Below are 19,812 nucleotides of genomic sequence, written 5' to 3' on the forward strand. Positions count from 1 at the left end.
AATAAAGGTTAATGAAGTACTTAATTTTATGTGTCCACTTAAGGGAAAACAATTCCAAAATACAGAAACAATGGTGACAGAACAATGTATTGTAAATGAAAAGACTTTCTAAAAATGTGTAGATTTAGACCTACATGACTGTGTGTCACAGAAAAACTGACCAATTCCTTAAAGTACAGATCTAATATCCACCAGGCCATATCACTTTGGCAGTCTGTTTTTTTCCTTCAGAAAAATAAAATCTTAAGGGAATACAGTAGAAGAGTATGCAACTATGAATAATCACAACAAAGAAAAATACTCCCCAAATAATATCAGGCAATAAAAACAAACTATAAAACTGCTTATACCATATAACCAAAATCTTGAGGGAAAAAAACCAAAAACTCATTTTATAAATTATTCTATAAGTCTAGAAGGAAACAAAATATTACAAGTAATCATTATTGGCTGGAAGAATTGCTTTTGATATTTATTCACTTACTTATATTTTAATCTCTTCCCTTAAGTTTTCTGTAATGAAAATATATTATTGCTTAATCAGTGGGGGAAGCATTTTAAAAAGATTTTTAAAAGGAAAGTGATTAAAATTCAACCTATTTTGGACAAGAACTCCCCCTTTTTGGTGAATTATGTGTTATCTCAAAAGAATCTCAACAGTGAAATTTTTAAATACTCCGAATTAAACATTATTTAAATTGATAAAATCCCCCCTCAACGAATATGCTGAGATATGTTCTTTAGATAATTTCAATTCCAAACTCAAATAATTTGGATGCTTTGAGAAAAACTGCTAAAATGAAATTAATAAAGTTTGTTAAGCTGAAATATCAAATTCATACGTGAGTTTAACATTAAAAAGACAGCAAATGTGTCTTTAGAAATAATTTTCTGGAATAAAGTATGATATATGTATTATAATAACATATATAATATGTATATGTAATATATGCATACATATTAAGGGAAAATTGATTTAAATTTATACCTCAGAAAAGAAATTTATAAACCGACAGAGAAGAATTTCTAGCACAAGAGGGTCATCTGAAAGATGGCATATGATTTTTTAAAATCAGAAACATTATACGTACTTTTTGACAAAATTTTTAAAGTATCTCAGAAACTTCTACTTACTGCATGTTTAAGCGTGCACATCTCATAAAGGACACACCCCAGAGCCCAAATGTCACTAGAAAAGAGAAAAATAAGAGATCTTCTCTAAATATCAGAATTTACTTTAAAAGGTTTTTTAACTTAAAGGAGACAAAAGCAGCATAAAAATGCTTTGCAAAAATATGTGTTCCATAAAACATGACCTTTCAAACTTAAAATTACAACCATAACCAAATGACAAAAGCAGCTATCCCAGATTAGAAAAATAACAGTTGCCCAAGTAATTACTTTAAAAGTTTCATTAAAGAAATCTAATATTTAAAAGGACAAAAATCAGTAAATTTCATGGATGCTTCATTTAGTTTTTTTATTTTGCATAAATCAAAATGTTTTGTTCAATTATTTGCAAAATACCACAATTTCTTAAATACTATAAAAGCAAAATACTGTTTTAATGAAGAAAATATTAATTTACTAAAATTAAATCTGAAACAAATCTCTGACAGCCAACTAACATATGTAAATACATTAATTTATTTTCCCCTAATTTAAAGACTTAGTTACACTATCTTCTTTATCCACACTCTCTTCCGCTCTTTAATCTTAAACAGATAGTTCTGTAACTAAAAGACTACTTCTATTTTTAAAAGGAAAAAACCCCATAATTTAGAGCTACAGTGGTCCTTGGAAGTCAAAAAAAAGAAAAACAAAACCACTGCTCCTGGAAGTTGAACTTATTGAAAAAGAATAAAGCCCATTATCGAAATCCTAAAGTTATCTTTACCCAAACTCTCACAAAAATCTACAAATATAAACCTGTAACCTCCAAAATTTGTTTAATTTTAAGATTCAACTAAGAAAAAAATGTAAATGTAATTAAGCTTTTAGTAACTTGTACATGTTACAAACTAAAAGCTATAAACAAAAACATTAAACTAATGATCTTATCAATAAAATACTTTAAAATACATTTGGGAAAATATGAATTTCAAAATATAATTGATGATGTTCATGCATTACATTTTTAAAGCATTTTTCCCACAAAACCAATTTTACATAAAATTCTCCAAGGGATGATCAAATCCATTTCAAATTTAAAGACTAATATTTTCACAGTTGAGTTATCCACAAGACACAGAAACAGCATTAAAATGTAAAATTACTTTAGCTCAAAGAAAATACTATTTTCTTTTAGAATATCTACTAATAATACACTGCATGGACTTGACTGATCATTGTAATTTAAACTGATCTTAAATACATTCCTCGGATGACGTTCTCAGACCTTCTGCTCGGGTCTGAAACACAGCTTCCTCTCTATCCTCAAAAAAAAAGGGGGGGGGGGGCAGGGGGATAGCACCCATGAACACATGCATTATTGCCAGCTACCACTTTCTTCCTTTCAGCTTCTAAGGGTGCTTTCAAAATTAAGACCAATGCTTCTTGGTTGGCATTTTTAAATTAGTGAGTATGAGAGAAAATAAAGGGTAACTGGAATTCAGTGGCAGAATTCCTCTTCCCAACACACATACTGGTCAATCTGTTAGCCATAATACGGCCCAGTGATTAGGAATTCGTGCTTCGGAGCCAGATGCCTGGGACTTTGAAGTTACTTTACCTCTTTCTGCATTTGGTTTCTTTATAAGGAAAGGAGGAATGAATAATACCTACAACTCACAAGGTTATCGTGAAGATAAAAAGAGTTAATGCATAAAATGCATTTAAAACAGTGCCTGGCATATAGTAAGTGTTCAATAAATATTAACTATGATAATTCAGTAAGTGACTATTACAAACAGAAAGACAAAGAAAGCACTCTATTTCCCATTATAGCTTAAATAATAAAGTGATTCTATAGTTCCTTCAGCAAGATAGTGAAATAGCTGCTTTATAATTCCCCTCATTATATACTAAAAAAGTGTATATACATATGTATATATATGTCCACATATGTGCATTACCGATTTTGAATAATATTCTGAAGTTTAATAAAGACAGTACAACAGAGAAAGATGTAAAGGAAATAAACACATAATGAATATCATTTTAAATACCTTTTATTATTATATGGTTTGTTTTCACAGATTTCGGGTGACAAGTAGTATGGGGTCCCTATGCAAGTCCGAACCAGCTCCACAGTACTAGAACAAAAGAGAGTTACTGGAGAAGCTTAAGACATTTAAAGACATTACCACACATACATCACCAGGGATTAAAATTTCACTGAAGACATTATAGCAAACCAAAGTTTAAAACTGTATGTTACCTATTAAGAACTCTAGCAATTCCAAAATCTCCAAGTTGTATCGTCCCATCTTTGGTTAAAAATATGTTCTGTAAAAGAGATGAAAAAAAAAGCCAGAAATATTGCTACAGTCCAGTTCTTAGTCTACGACTTCTGTCATAAAAATGAATCCACTTAAAAAATAATGCTGGGACAAGTGGATATCCACATGCGAAAGAATGAATGTAGACCCCTATCTCACACCATAAGCAAAAATTAACTCAGAATGGATTCTAGACCTAAATGTGAGAACTATAAAACTCCTAGAGGAAAATACAGGAGTAAATCTCCATGCCACTGGGTTACGCAATGATTTCTTAGATATGACACCAAAAGCACAAGCAAAAAAAGAAAATACAGATAAATTGGATTTCATTAAATTAAAAACTTTTGTGCAAAGGACACCATCAAGAAAGTAAACAGACAACCCACAGAATTGGGGAAAATATTTGCAAATCACGTATCTGACAAAGAATCTGCATCCAGCATAAAGAACTCTTACAACTCAGTAATAACCAAAGACAACCCAATTTTAAAATAGGCACAGTCATATATTATATGATCCATTTGTATCAAATGTCCAGAATAGGCAAATCCACAGAGACAGAAAGCATACCACCGGTTTCCAATGCTCTATCATCAAACTGCGGAGCCAGGAGTTTGTGGGATTACATGAATTAAACTCCGTTATCAGTCAGACGTGAACCAAGCACATGCTCACAGCCAAAGACGGCACAAGGCAGGGTTGAGTAGAATGGAGTAAAATGGTCTGAAATGGGATTAGGAGGCTGAGGGTCGGGAGACAGGAAAGATGGGGTAGGGAGCCCCACCATAGTCCCTCTCCTTCCCACTACTCATCCTGGGGCTACAAGGCTACATAAGCAGCTGCAGGCCTAAGGACGTAAGAAGACAGACACACGGCCCTGACATCAGGAAACAAAGCCCCTCTGTACTACCCACTCTGGGAAGGGCGTGAGCCCAAGTGAGGCAAACGTGAAAGAAACCTCGATGCAAAGATGAGTGAGCTGTGGGGACAAAGTATCTCCCACAAAAGAATCCAACACATGTGAAGAAAGCTACTGCAAAGAAAAACAACCAATAAAATAACCAGAACCAGAATTCACTACAGACAGAATTAGTTTTATAAAGCAATCCAATAAAAACTTTGAAGTAAATATATTTAGAAACTTGCGAAGAAATAAATGAAGAAATAAATATGCATTTGAAAAGAACAAGACATTATGAAATAAAACCCAATTACAGTAAGAACAGATCTATATGAAAAACCATTTAGAAACCTTGGAGAGAAAAAAAGTCATAATAAAGTCAACAGATAAGAAAAGCACTAGTTTACACAAAATTTCAAAGGGATTTAGTTAACTAGAAGATAGGTCGAAAAATTCATGTAGAATACAACTGAGAGAGACACAAAATGTGAAAGAACAAATAAGACACTTGAAGGGACAAATTAAGAAGCTCCAACGTGTGTCTAGAAAAAAATCCAGGAGACAACTGTGAAAGTAGCAAAAAGAGAAATAATATTTGAAAAAATATAACTAAACATTTTCTACAACATTTCTAGAAGAAATATACATTCTCAAAAGTATACAGCATAATGAGTAAAAGTGAGCCTCACCAATTCACAAACTATGAAATTTCAGAACCATGGGACAGAGAGAATATCTTAAATGGGTCAGAGAGAAGAAACAAGGGCAAGAGATTGCAAATTCCTAAACTGCAACACAAGAAGCCAAAAGACAAATGGGCAACATCTTAAAAATTCTGTAAGAAAACAATTTCTAACCAGAAGTTGATAACCAAATTCTCATCAAAGTTAGAGAATCTTGGACTTCCCTTGTGGCGCAGTGGTTAAGAATCCACCTGCCAAGGCAGGGGACACAGGTTCAAACCCTGGTCTGGGAAGATCCCACATGCTGTGGAGCAACTAAGCCCATGCACCACAACTACTGAGCCTGTGCTCTAGAACCCGCGAGCCATAACTACTGAGCCCGCGCACCTAGAGCCCATGTTCCACAAGAGAAGCCACCACAATGAGAAGCCCACACACCGCAACAAAGAGTAGCCCCCGCTCACCGCAACTATAGAAAGCCTGCGCAAAGCAAAGACCCAATGTAGCCAAAAATAAATAAATAAAAAGTAAATAAATTTTTTCAAAAATTAAAAAAAGTAAAGTAGGAGAATCTTCAAACATGCAAAATCTCAAAAAACACAAAAAACAAATCCCTTCCACATAACCATTGTTTTGGATTTCTTCCATCATAATGAAAGAGTAGGACATGAAAAGCAGGCAAAGACCTAACACACGAAGCCTGTGTGATATTCAGGGTTACAGTGGAGCGGGGACCGTGAAGGGAGAAGACAGTCGGACGCAGACTGCACCAAGCTCAAACATTCTAGCCCAAGACAATGCTGGCCCCATGTCCACATCCACTGAGAAGTTAGTAGTGACATAATAAACTTACCTGTGATTTTATGTCTCGATGAAGAATTTTTCTATCATGTACATGTTTCAGGGCCAAACATATCTGTACAAACCAGTCCAAAATCTAGGGGGTAAAAATAAGATCTGTCATTTCTTTTAAAATTTACATTTCACAGTAGTCTTTCCTTGATCATTAAAATGCTTCAGAAGTATTCAGGGATGAGGGGAACTAAATCCTTAAAATAATCAGGCTATAATGTTTCACTTCACTGTACTGTAATTAATGTCACCAACATTAGGTAGATATTCGAGCCAACTGACACATTATGTGAAGCACACATGGTAAGTTTAAATGTAAGACACTGCTACTGAAGCATCTCCTATAAATCAGAATTAATATGGAAAGAAATTTCCAGAGAAAAGTGAAAAATGGAATTACTTTATATTTTAGCATAGTATGACGGTGACTTTTCTTTGTTGTTAAATATATCTTTTTTTCTATATACGTAAGTAAGAATCGTAAGACGAAAAATATTAGGCTGGAAATTTGGAAGACATCTCTGACTTTTTTCTCGTCCCCCATTCATCACATAAAAACACACACTCTGGAGTTAGCCACTTGAAAGTAAAAAGGCTGGATTTCTACCTCACTCCTAACACCAAAAATATTCCAAGTAGACGGCATTTTTAAACATGAAAAAATTAAAGTTTAAAGAGAGGAAGAAAACATAGGTTAATTTTCTATACTCTCTGACTGACGCAGGACTTCCAAAACATGATACCAAACCCACAAGTCACAAGAAAAGTTCCCTATATAAATTTTAAAACACCTGAATGGCAAAATATACAATTCAATTTAATAATAATTTGAGAAAATACCTACAACATAACTGATAGATTGCTAATCCTCTAATACACAACAGCTCTTCGACATCACTGAGAAAAACATGGCAGCCAAAATAAGAAGTGGACAGAAGACGGGAAAGGCAAATGACAGAGGAAACATAAGCCAATCAACACATAAACCAAATACTAACTTCCCTCCAAATTAAGAAAATAGCAATTAAACAAGATACCACTGTAACCTGACAAAGATGAAGTGATAAACAATGTTGGCCAGGATGTGAGGAAATAAGTCTTTGCATACCCTGTTTGTGAGAAAGTTAATTACAGTTACTTGGTAAAAATTTTAAATTCACATACCATTTGAAAGAGCAGCTGAAATTTCAAATTTATCCTAAAGATAAAATGTCACAAATACAAAAGAATATGTACAAGGATGTGTACTCCAGCATTGTTGCTCCACCTAAACATCATCAAGAGCCTGGGAAAATATCACAATTGGAATCACTAGAATTCTATGCAGCCACTGGGAAGAAGGAAGTACTTCTATGTACATACACTGTGAAGGGAAAAGAAGAAAGTCACAGCACAGTATGCAGAGCGCACTCCTTTTTTTAAGTCTCTTTCTGTCTGTAACGTACCAGAACTCTGTACAATTGTTTACAACTGTGTGCTGTGTGTAGGGAGGATGCGCAGAAGGTCAGCTACCCAGTTAACAGTGTCTTCTTCTTCAGGGAAGTATATTTTCAGAAGAATGAATGAAAGGCAAGTAGCAGGCTTTACTTTTTATTCTTACATATTCAGTATTTTTTTTAAAGAACAAATGTTACATTAAAGTAACCTAAAATTAGAGACTCTGGGAGGGCTCATGCCAAGGAGTACTTCCCAGAACTTCTGCTGCCAGTGTCCTTAGCCCCATGGTGAGCCACAGCCACCGCCCACTTCTGCAGGAGACCGTCCAACCCTAGCAGGCCAATGAATTGGGAGACAAAGGATAACAACTTTATTCAGTGAGCAGAGAGTCCAAGAAGATGGCAGACTAATGTCCCAGAGAACCATCCTGCCAGGCTCTGAATGCTAGTTTCTTTTACAGAACAAAGAGGCATTATAAGATTCAGGCTGCTAATGCTGGCATATGTGCATTTAGCCTTAAAAGAGATTAACTTGAGAAGCAAGAAGAACTACAATCCTGCAGCCTGTGGAACAAAAACCACATTCACAGAAAGTCAGACAAGATGAAAAGGCAGAGGGCTATGTACCAGATGAAGGAACAAGATAAAACCCCAGAAAAACAACTAAATGAGGTGGAGATAGGCAACCTTCCAGAAAAAGAATTCAGAATAATGATAGTGAAGATGATCCAGGACCTCGGAAAAAGAATGGAGGCAAAGATTGAGAAGATGCAAGACATGTTTAACGAAGAATTAAAGAACAAACAAACAGAGATGAACAATACAATAACTGAAATGAAAACTACACTAGAAGGGACCAATAGCAGAATAACAGAGGCAGAAGAACGGATAAGCTACCTGGAAGACAGAACGGTGGAATTCACTACTGCGGAAGAGAATAAAGAAAAAAGAATGAAGACAGCCTAAGAGACCTCTGGGACAACATTAAACGCAACAACATTCGCATTACAGGGTTCCCAGGAGGAGAAGAGAGAGACAAAGGACCCAAGAAAATATATGAAGAGATTATAGTCGAAAATTTCCCTATCATGGGAAAGGAAATAGCCACCCAAGTCCAGGAAGCGCAGAGAGTCCCGGGCAGGATAAACCCAAGGAGAAACACGCCGAGACACATAGTAATCAAATTGGCAAAAATTAAAGACAAAGAAAAATTATTGAAAGCAGCAAGGAAAAAAAGAAAAATAACACATAAGGGAACTCCCATAGGTTAACAGCTGATTTTTCAGCAGAAGCTCTACAAGCCAGAAGGGAGTGTCATGATATACTTAAAGTGATGAAAGGGAAGAACTTACAACCAAGATTACTCTACCCGGCAAGGATCTCATTCAGATTTGATGGAGATATCAAAAGCTTTACAGACAAGCAAAAGCTAACAGAATTCAGCACCACCAAACCAGCTCTACAAATGCTCAAGGAATTTCTCTAAGTGGGAAACACAAGAGAAGAAAAGGAACTACAAAAACAAACCCAAAATAATTAAGAAAATGGTCATAGGAACATACATATGATAATTACCTTAAACGTGAATGGATTAAATGTTCCAACCAAAAAACACAGGCTTGCTGAATGGATACAAAAACAAGGCCCATATATATGCTGTCTACAGGAGACCCACTTCAGACCAAGGGACACATACAGACTGAAAGTGAGGGGATGGAAAAAGATATTCCATGCAAATGGAAATCAAAAGAAAGCTGGAGTAGCAATACTCATGTCAGATAAAATAGACTTTAAAATAAAGAATGTTACAAGAGACAAGGAAGGGCACTACATAGTGATCAAGGGATCAATCCAAGAAGAAGATATAAGAATTACAAATATATATGCACCCAATACAAGAGCACCTCAATACATAAGGCAACTGCTAACAGCTATAAAAGAGGAAATCGACAGTAACACAATAATAGTGGGGGACTTTAACACCTCACTTACACCAATGGACAGATAATCCAAAATGAAAATAAATAAAGAAACAGAAGCTTTAAATGACACAATAGACCAGATGGATTTAATTGATATTTATAGGACATTCCATCAAAAAACAGCAGATTACACTTTCTTCTCAAGTGCGCACGGAACATTCTCCAGAATAGACCATACCTTGGGCCACAAATCAAGCCTCAGTAAATTTAAGAAAACTGAAATCATATCAAGCATCTTTTCTGACCACAGTGCTATGAGATTAGAAATGAATCACAGGGGAAAAAAAACGTAAAAAACACAAGCACATAGAGGCTAAACAATACGTTACTAAATAACCAAGAGATCACTGAAGAAATCAAAGAGGAAATCAAAAAATAACTACAGACAAATGACAATGAAAACACAATGATCCAAAACCTATGGGATGCAGCAAAAGCAGTTCTAAGGGGGAAGTTTATAGCTATATAAGCCTATCTCAAGAAACAAGAAAAATCTCAAATAAACAAGCTAACCTTACACCTAATGAACCTAGAGAAAGAAGAACAAGCAAAACCCAAAGTTAGCAGAAGGAAAGAAATTGTAAAGATCAAATCAGAAATAAACGAAATAGAAACAAAGAAAACAATAGCAAAGATCAATAAAACTAAAAGCTGGTTCTTAGAGAAGATAAACAAAATTGATAAACCATTAGCCAGACTCATCAAGAAAAAGAGGGAGAAGACTCAAATCAATAAAATTAGAAATGAAAAAGGAGAAGTTACAACATACATCGTAGAAATACAAAGCATCCTAAGAGACTACTACAAGCAACTCTATGCCAATAAAATGGACAACCTGGAAGAAATGGACAAATTCTTAGAAAGCTATAACCTTCCAAGACTGAACCAGGAAGAAATAGAAAATATGAACAGACCAATCACAGGTAATGAAATTGAAACTGTGATTAAAAATCTTCCAACAAACAAAAGTCCAGGACCAGATGGCTTCACAGGTGAATTCTATCAAACATTTAGGGAAGAGTTAACACCCATCCTTCTCAAACTCTTCCAAAAAACTGCAGAGGAAGGAACACTCCCAAACTCATTCTATGAGGCCACCATCACCCTGATACCAAAACCAGGCAAAGATACTACAAAAAAAGAAAATTACAGCCCAATATCACTGATGAATATAGATGCAAAAATCCTCAACAAAATACTAGCAAACAGATTCCAACAACACATTAAAAGGATCATACACCATGATCAAGTGGGATTTATCCCAGGGATGCAAGGATTCTTCAATATACGTAAATGAATCAATGTGATATACTGTATTAATAAATTGAAGAATAAAAACCATATGATCATCTCAATAGATGCAGAAAAAGTTTTTGACAAAATTCAACACCCATTTATGATAAAAACTCTCCAGAAAGTGGGCATAGAGGGAACCTACCTCAACATAATAAAGGCCATATATGACAAACCCACAGCAAACATCATTCTCAATGGTGAAAAACTGAAAGCATTTCCTCTAAGATCAGGAAAAATACAAGGATGTCCACTCTCACCACTATGATTCAACATAGTTTTGGAAGTCCTAGCCACGGCAATCAGAGAAGAAAAAGAAATAGAAGGAATACAAATTGGAAAAGAAGAAGTAAAACTGTCACTGTTTGCAGATGACATGATACTATACATAGAGAATCCTAAGACTGCCACCAGAGAACTACTAGAGCTAATCAATGAATTTGGTAAAGTTGCAGGATACAAAATTAATGCACAGAAATCTCTTGCACTGCTGTACACTAATGATGAAAAATCTGAAAGAGAAATTAAGGAAACACTCCCATTTACCACTGCAAGAAAAAGAATAAAATACCTAGGAATAAAACTACCTAGGGAGACAAAAGACCTGTATGCAGAAAACTACAAGACACTGATGAAAAAAATTAAAGATGATACCAACGGATGGAGAGATATACCATGTTCTTGGATTGGAAGAATCAATATTGTGAAAATGACTATACTACCCAAAGCAATCTACAGATTCAATGCAATCCCTATCAAATTACCAATGGCATTTTTTACAGAACTAGAACAAAAAATCTTAAAATTTGTATGGAGACACAGAAGACCCCACAGAGCAAAAGCAATCTTGAGTGAAAAAAATGGAGTGGGAGGAATCAGACTCCCTGACTTCAGAGTATACTACAAAGCTACAGTAATGAAGACAATATGGTACTAGCACAAAAACAGAAACATAGATCAATGGAAGAAGATAGAAAGCCCAGAGATAAACCCACACACCTATGGTCAACTAATCTATGACAAAGGAGGCAAAGTTTCTTCAATAAGTGGTGCTGGGAAAACTGGACAGCTACATGTAAAAGAATGAAATTAGAATACTCCCTAACACCAAACACAAAAATAAACTCAAAATGGATTAGGGACCTAAATGTAAGACCGGACAGTATAAAACTCTTAGAGGAAAACATAGGAAGAACACGCTTTGACATAAATCACAGCAAGATCTTTTTTGATCCACCTCGTTGAGTAATGGAAATAAAAACAAAAGTAAACAAATGGGACCTAATGAAACTTAAAAGCTTTTGCACAGCAAAGGAAACCATAAACAAGATGAAAAGACAACCCTCAGAATGGGAGAAAATATTTGCAAATGAGTCAACGGACAAAGGATTAATCTCCAAAATATATAAACAGTTCATGCAGCTCAATATTAAAGAAACAAACAACCCAATCCAAAAATGGGCAGAAGACCTAAATAGACATTTCTCCAAAGCAGACATACAGATGGCCAAGAAGCAAATGAAAAGCGGCTCAACATCACCAATTATTAGAGAAATGCAGATCAAAACTACAATGAGGTATCACTTCACACCAGTTAGAATGGGCATCATCAGAAAAATCTATAAACAATAAATGATGGACAGGGTTGGAGAAAAGGGAACCCTCTTGCACTGTTGGTGGGAATGTAAATTGATACAGCCACTATGGAAAACAGTATGGATGTTCCTTAAAAAACTAAAAATAGAATTACCTTATGATGCAGCAATCCCACTACTGGGCATATGCCCAGAGAAAACCATAATTCAAAAAGACACATGCACCCCAATGTTCACTGCAGCACTATTTACAACAGCCAGGCCATGGAAGCAACCTAAATGCCCATCGACAGACAAATGGATAAAGAAGATGTGGTACATAAACACAATGGAATATTACTCAGCCATAAAAAGGAACGAAATTGGGTCATTTGTTGAGATGTGGATGGATCTAGAGACTGTCATACAGAGTGAAGTAAGTCAGAAAGAGAAAAGAAAATATCGTATATTAACGCATGTATGTGGAACCTAGAAAAATGGTACAGATGAACCAGTTTGCAGGGCAGAAGTTGAGACACAGATGTAGAGAACAGACGTATGGACACCAAGGGGGGAAAGCCGCGGGGGGGGTGGGGATGGTGGTGTGATGAATTGGGACTGACACGTATACACTGATGTGTATAAAATTGATGACTAATAAGAACCTACTGTATAAAAAAGTAAATAAAATAAAATTCAAAAACGAAGAAACAAAACAAAAAATGTAACGTAAAATTAATTTTTAAATTAATTTTTTAAAAAATTAATAAAACAGAATAGTGATGTCTAGGGACGAGGGAAAGAGGGGAGTGGGGAGAACCCCCACTCCCCTCCCCCTTTTTTTTTGTGGTACGTGGGCCTCTCACTGTTGTGACCTCTCCCGTTGTGGAGCAACAGGCTCTGGACGCGCAGGCTCAGCGGCCATGGCTCATGGGCCTAGCCGCTCCGCGGCATGTGGGATCTTCCTGGACCGGGGCACGAACCCGTGTCCCCTGCATCGGCAGGCGGACTCTCAACCACTGCGCCACCAGGGAAGCCCATGTTTTTTTAAAAAACAACCCTCTTGGTTCAGTTCAGTAGATATTTACTGAGGACTACACAAATTTTAAGTTCCTTTCCATATTCACATAAGGCGCTGTAAGTAGAAAAATATAGTTCTCCGAGTTCGTTCATACAGTGCTAGAAATATACTTTTAGACAAATACCTAATAAAATGCACAAGTCTTATAACAGCAATGTGCACTGAGAAAGCAATTAACTGCAGCAGGGAGGGGTCAGGAAAAGTATAAAAAGAAAATGAAAATTCAGCTCAGCTGAGTCTTATTGTTATACAGTCTACCTGGAGCACCTGGGACACATGCTAGAAACCACCAATGCCTCGTTTTACAGATTAATGTTTTTCATTACCATATTTCCCATACCTGTACTCCTTTATAATTTGACAAAAATGTATTCAGCACCAACAAGGTACCTGACATGGGCTGGAACTGGCCAAAAAAGTTAATAAAGAGCTCACAGACCAGGAGTCAGCAAATTTATTCTGTAAAGGGCCAGAGGGTAAATATTTTAGGTTTTGCAGATCCTATGGTCTCTGTCCCAAGTCAAATTTGCCACTGTAGTATAAATGCAGCCAGAGATTACATGCAAACAAATAAGCATGAACTGTTTACATAAAACTTTATTTACAAACAAAGACGTGGGCCGAGTTTGCTAACCCGCATCAGAGACCAGGAGGGAGATGAGTAAGTAGAGCAGAGGTGATGCTCTGAGTGTTGACAGCACAGAGGACAACAGCCAACTCAGCCTGGAGGCGATAAAGCAAAACCTGACAGAACACAAGGTTCCAGAGGGAAGTTGTGAGGAGGAGGAGGGCACAGCACAAGTCTGTGCTCCCTCTGTCCGTCTAGTTCAGCCTGTCTTACATCAAGGCTGGAGGGAGGGAAGGCCATTAAATTACAGGCCTGCTTCTAACTGCTCCTCCTCTTCACTTCCTTGTACACATTAGCTCACATTAATATTTACAAAATAATGTTGGGATCATGGCATTCTCTTGCTCAAAAGAGAATGTCCCTATTTGTCCCTATTTGCCAAATTCCAATGGTATAAAATGCTGAGCCAGCCCAACTAAACACATGGTAATTATCATACACTTGTCTGAATTACAGTTTTACGTGTACGTGTTATTTCCATTACTATAGACTGCCTTAGAGCACTAAAACAATTCCACAATCCACCTTCTCTGCTCCAAAACTCAGGTTTCTTTGTGCAACGAAATGTGTTAAAATTTACTAAAGTATGCTGTTTTAAGATGTTTATTCATTGTAAAAAAATTTTTGAGAAACTTTTACTGCCAAATATTATATTAGTGGAAAAACGGAACTTGGCTTTCTCTCTAATAGAACCGTAAATTGATCTTAGAGCACCTGTAAGAGGTTATCAGAGCTTACTTACTATTTAACTTCCGTGTAATTTGCCCAGAAAGCAGATATCCCAGGTCCACCAGAATAGTTTTCTCTGCTTTCTACTGACTTTACCATTTCTGTTTTTGAAGAAAGGTTCCTCACCTATGAGAGTGCTAAGGATCCTTACAATTGTATTACCTTCATGTATATTTAAAAAGATTTTTAATTGTAGTAAAATACACAGAACACAAAATTTACCACCTTAACCATTTTTAAGTGCATACTTCAGTGGTATTAAATACATTCATATTGTTGTACAACTATCACCACCTGTACAACTCTTTTCATCTTGTAAAACTGAAACATTAAATGTTAAACAGTTCTCCACACTCCCCTCTTTCCCTCTTCCCTAAACATCACTATTCTACTTTCTGTCTCTATGATTTTGAGTACTCTAAGTATGTCATACACATGGAATCATGCAGTATTCATCTTTTTGTGACTGGCTTATTTCACTTAACATAATGTTCTCAAGGTCAATCCACTGTAGTATATGTCAGAATTCCCTTCCTTTTATAAGGATGACTGATATGGAGGGTTACTTCTGTCACTTTGCTATTTGTTTTCTATATGCCTTGTGGTTCTTTTGTCCCTATTTCCTGCATTACTGTCTTCTTTGTGCTTAGTTGACATTTGTATTGTGAAACATTTAAATTCATCTCTCATTTACTTTTTAAAAAAAATTTATTGATTTATTTATCTTTGGCTGTGTTGGCTCTTTGTTGCCGTGCACCGGCTTTCTCTAGTTGCAGCAAGCAGGAGTTACTCTTTGTTGCGGTGCACAGGCTTCTCATTGCGGTGGCTTCTCTTGTTCCAGAGCACGGGGCTCTAGGCACGCGGGCTTCAGTAGTTGTGGCGCGCAGGCTCAGTAGTTGTGGCTTGTGGGCTCTAGAGCGCAGGCTCAGTAGTTGTGGCACACGGGCTTAGCTGCCATGCAGCATGTGGGATCTTCCTGGCTCAGGGCTCGAACCCATGTCCCCTGCACAGCAGGCAGATTCTTAACCATGGTGCCACCAGGAAAGCCCCTCTCATTTCATTTTATATATTGGGTGGGCCAAAAGGTTCGTTCGGTTTTTTTCTGTAAGATGGCTCTAGTAGCACTTAGCTGTCTTTAACTTCATTTGAAACAATTTTGTTAGATTGTATGTGACAGCTGTCATATCAGCATGCATTTAAAAAAAGACATCAGGGACTTCCCTGGTGGCGCAGTGGTTAAGAATCCGCCTGCAATGCAGGGGACACGGGTTCGATCCCTGGTCCGGGAAGATCCCACACACCTCAGAGCAACTAAGCCCGTGCACCACAACTACTGAGCTTGCGCTCTAGAGCCCATGAGCCACAACTACTGAGCCCGCATACTGCAACTAATGAAGCCTGTGCACCTAGAGCCCATGCTCTGCAACAAGAAGCCATTGCAATGAGAAGCCCACGCACCACGACGAAGAGTAGACCCCTGCTCGCCACAACTAGAGAAAGCCCGTGCGCAGCAACGAAGACCCAAGACCCAATGCAGCTAAAATAAAATTAAAATTAAAAAAGACATCAAAATTGGTGAATTTTTGTGTAGCCATTTTAATATTGAAGATGGAAGAGAAAAAGCAACATTTTCAGCATATTATGTTTTATCATTTCAGGAAGGTAAAAACACAACCGAAATGCAAAAAAAGATTTGTGCAGTGTATGGAGAAGGTGCTCTGACATGTCAAAAGCAGTTTGCACAGTTTCATGATGGAGACTTCTCGCTGGACGATGCTCCACTGTCGGGTAGACCATATGAAGTTGATAGCGATCAAATCGAGACGTTAATTGAGAACAATCAACATTACACCACCTGGGAGGTAGCTGACATACTCAGAATATCCAAATCAAGTGCTGAAAATCATTTGCACCAGCTTGGTTATGTGAAACGCTTTGATGTTTGGGTTCCACGTAAGATAAGCGAAAAAACCTTAACTGTATTTCCGCAGGCAATTCTTCACTACTTAAATGTAATGAAAACGTTCCGTTTTTTAAAACAAATTGTGACAGGCAATGAAAAGAGGATACTGCGAATAATGTGGAACAGAAGAGATAGTGGGGCAAACAAAATAAACCACCAACAACCACACCAAAGGCTGGTCTTCATCCAAAGAAGGTGATATTGTTTATATGGTAGGATTGGAAGGGAGTTGTCTATTATGAGCTCCTTCCAAAAAACCAAATGATTAATTCCAACAAGTACTGCTCCCACTTAGACCAACTGAAAGCAGCACTCGACGAAAGGAGTCCAGAATTAGTCAACAGAAAACGCATAATCTTCCATCAGGATAACGCAAGATTACATGTTTCTTTGATGACCAGGCAAAAACTGTACAGCTTGGCTGGGAAGTTCTGATTCATCTGCTGTATTCACCAGACCTTGCACCTTCGGATTTCCATTTACTTTGGTCTTTACAAAATTCTCTTAATGAAAAAATTTCAATTCCCTGGAAGACTGTAAAAGGCACCTGGAACAGTTCTTTGCTCAAAAAGATAAAAAGTTTTGGGAAGATGGAATTATTAAGTTGCCTGAAAAATGGCAGAAGGTAGTGGAACAAAATGGTATATACGTTATTCAATAAAGTTCTTGGTGAAAATGAAAAATGGGTCTTTTATTTTGACTTAAAAACTGAAGGCACTTTTTAGTCCACCCAAAAAGTGTATACCTATTTTCTCTGTGTTAACAAGGGGATTACTTTCGATACCATAAAATTACAATACTCTAATTTGGACTTCTACCAGCTTAACTCCAATAACATATAAAAACTCTGCTCCTGGGCTTCCCTGGTGGCGCAGTGGTTAAGAATCTGCCGGCCAATGCAGGGAACACAGGTTCGAGCCGTGGTAAGGGAAGATCCCACATGCCACGGACCAACTAAGCCCGTGCACCACAACTACTGAGTCTGCGCTCTAGAGCCCTCAAGCCACAACTACTGAGTCCGCGTGCTACAACTACTGAAGCCCACGTGCCTAGAGCCCATGCTCCGCAACAAGAGAAGCCACTGAAATGAGAAGCCCACACACTGCAAGGAAGAGCAGCCCCCCCTCGCTGCAACTAGAGAGAGCCCGCGCGCAGCAATGAAGACCCAATGCAGCCAAAAATAAATAAATTAAATAAATTAAAAAAAGAAAAAAAATACTGCTCCTTTACATCTCTGTCCTAATTCTTTCAGTTGCTGATGTCACCAAATTACATCTTTGCACAATAATATCATTGTTTGTATGTTTCAAAATGTAAAACTAATAATTTTTTTAAAGTGCATTAGTCTCTTAAATCATGTAGAAAAACAAAATGGGGAGTTACAAACCAGTTACAATGATACCAGCTTTTAGACTAGTAATTGCTTTTTAAAAAATTTATTAGTCTCAAATCATGTAGAAAAGGGGGAGTCACAAACCACTGCTGTAACAATTCTAGCTTTTATAACTGCCCGTGTATTTACCTTTACTGAGCTCTCCATTTCTCCACATGGCTTCAAGCCACTGTCTAGTGTCCCTTCCTTTCAATCTGCAAGACTCCATGTAGCACTTCTTTCAGTGCAACTCTAGTAGTAACAAATAGCTTCAGCTTTTGTTTATCTGGAAATGACTCTCATTTCTGAAGGACAATTTTGCCAGATATAGGATTCCTGGTTGATAGCATTTTTTCTTTTAGCACTTTGAATATATCAGCCCAGTTTCTCCTGGCCTGTAAAGTTTCCACTGAGAAATCTGTCGGAAATCTTACTAACAATTCCTTGTATGTGATAAGCCACATCCCTCTTGCTGATTTCAAGATTCTCTGGCTTTCAACAGTTAGGTTATGGTGTGTCTGGGTGTGGGTCTCCTTGAGTTCATCCTACTTGGAGTTCATTAAGTTTCTTAGACGTTTATATACATGTCTTTCATCAAATTTGGGATGTTTTCAGCCATTAACTCTTCAAATACGCTGTCCGTCCCTCTCTCCCTCTTCTCCTTCCTATGATGCACATGTTGGTCTGTGTGACAATGTCCCACAGGTCCCTTAAGCTCTGTTCATTTTTCTTCAATCTTTTATCTTTCTGTTACTCAGACTCAATAATTTCCATTGTCCTAGCTTCCAGTTCACTGAGTCTTCTTCTTCAGGAAAGGTTCAAATCTGCCTTTGAATCTCTCTAATGAATTTTTCATTTTAGTTATTGTATTTTCCAGCTCCAGACTTTCTTTTTTGGTTTCTTTTTAGATTTTCTATCTCCTTATTGATATTTCTGTTTTGTTCGTATAGTTTTGTTTTACTTTCTCCATGTCTTCTTTTAGCTTTGAGCCTCTTTAAGACAGTTGTTTTCAACTCTTTGTCTAGTATATCTGCCATCAGATCTTTTTCAGGGACAGTTCCTGTTAGTTTATTTTATTTTTTTCCTATGAATGAGCTATACCTTCCTGTTTCTTCTTTTTTTTTTTTGGTGGAAAGTAGTCATTTGAATCTAAAAATGCGGTACCTCTGGAAATCAGATTCTTCTCCTTCCCCAACATTTGCTGTTTTTTTTGTTTTTGTTGATTGTTGTACGTTGTCTCTGAGCCAAGATCAGTGTGAGGCACAAACTTAAAATCCTCTCAGGTCTTTTCTGAGTCTGCATGTTTCTCTGGATATGCATGGTGACTTTTTTTTTTTTTAAGATGTTGGGGGTAGGAATTTATTTATTTATTTTTGCTGTGTTGGGTCTTCATTTCTACGTAAGGGCTTTCTCTAGTTGTGGCAAGCGGGGGTCACTCTTCATCGTGGTGCGCAGGCCTCTCACTATCACGGCCTCTCTTGCTGCGGAGCACAGGCTCCAGACGCGCAGGCTCAGTAGTTGTGGCTCACGGGCCCAGTTGCTCCGCAGCATGTGGGATCATCCCAGACCAGGGCTCAAACCCATGTCCCCTGCATTAGCAGGCAGATTCTCAACTGCTGCGCCACCAGGGGAGCCCCATGGTGACTTTTTAATTTCCCTCAGATCCATGGTTGCTTTGAATGCCTTAAGTTTTAATGTCTGTCTCCCCAAAGGTGAAAAGAGAGAAATGTAGCAGGGGGGAAAAGAGCTGCTGGCCCTTTAAATCCTCCGGAAGTCACTTCAGCCAGAAGGGGAGAGGCTTGCAACAAATTGGGGAGGAACCATAACAATGGCTGCCCACCTCTTTCCCCCCAGATCTGAAGTAGCCATCAACAA

General features: G+C 37.3%; 1 protein-coding gene across 24 annotated transcripts in view; it reads right to left on the reverse strand.

Moving 5' to 3' along the window:
- The window catches only part of NEK1 (NIMA related kinase 1), a 229,989-nt gene that overhangs the window by 161,929 nt on the left and 48,248 nt on the right, over nt 1-19,812 (reverse strand). For all 24 annotated transcript variants that reach the window (XR_012332332.1, XM_033857519.2, XM_073805719.1 and 21 more), the window contains 4 exons: nt 5,881-5,964; nt 3,380-3,447; nt 3,168-3,254; nt 1,135-1,189 (listed from right to left, as the gene is read on the reverse strand). Coding sequence is in view for 23 of the 24 variants with exons in the window: in XM_033857519.2 (XP_033713410.1) it covers nt 1,135-1,189; nt 3,168-3,254; nt 3,380-3,447; nt 5,881-5,964 (294 nt within the window). In the remaining variant the exon portion in view is untranslated. The remainder of the gene's footprint in view (nt 1-1,134; nt 1,190-3,167; nt 3,255-3,379; nt 3,448-5,880; nt 5,965-19,812) is intronic.

Source organism: Tursiops truncatus, chromosome 6 (genome assembly GCF_011762595.2).
Source record: "Tursiops truncatus isolate mTurTru1 chromosome 6, mTurTru1.mat.Y, whole genome shotgun sequence".
Classification (NCBI taxonomy): domain Eukaryota; kingdom Metazoa; phylum Chordata; class Mammalia; order Artiodactyla; family Delphinidae; genus Tursiops; species Tursiops truncatus.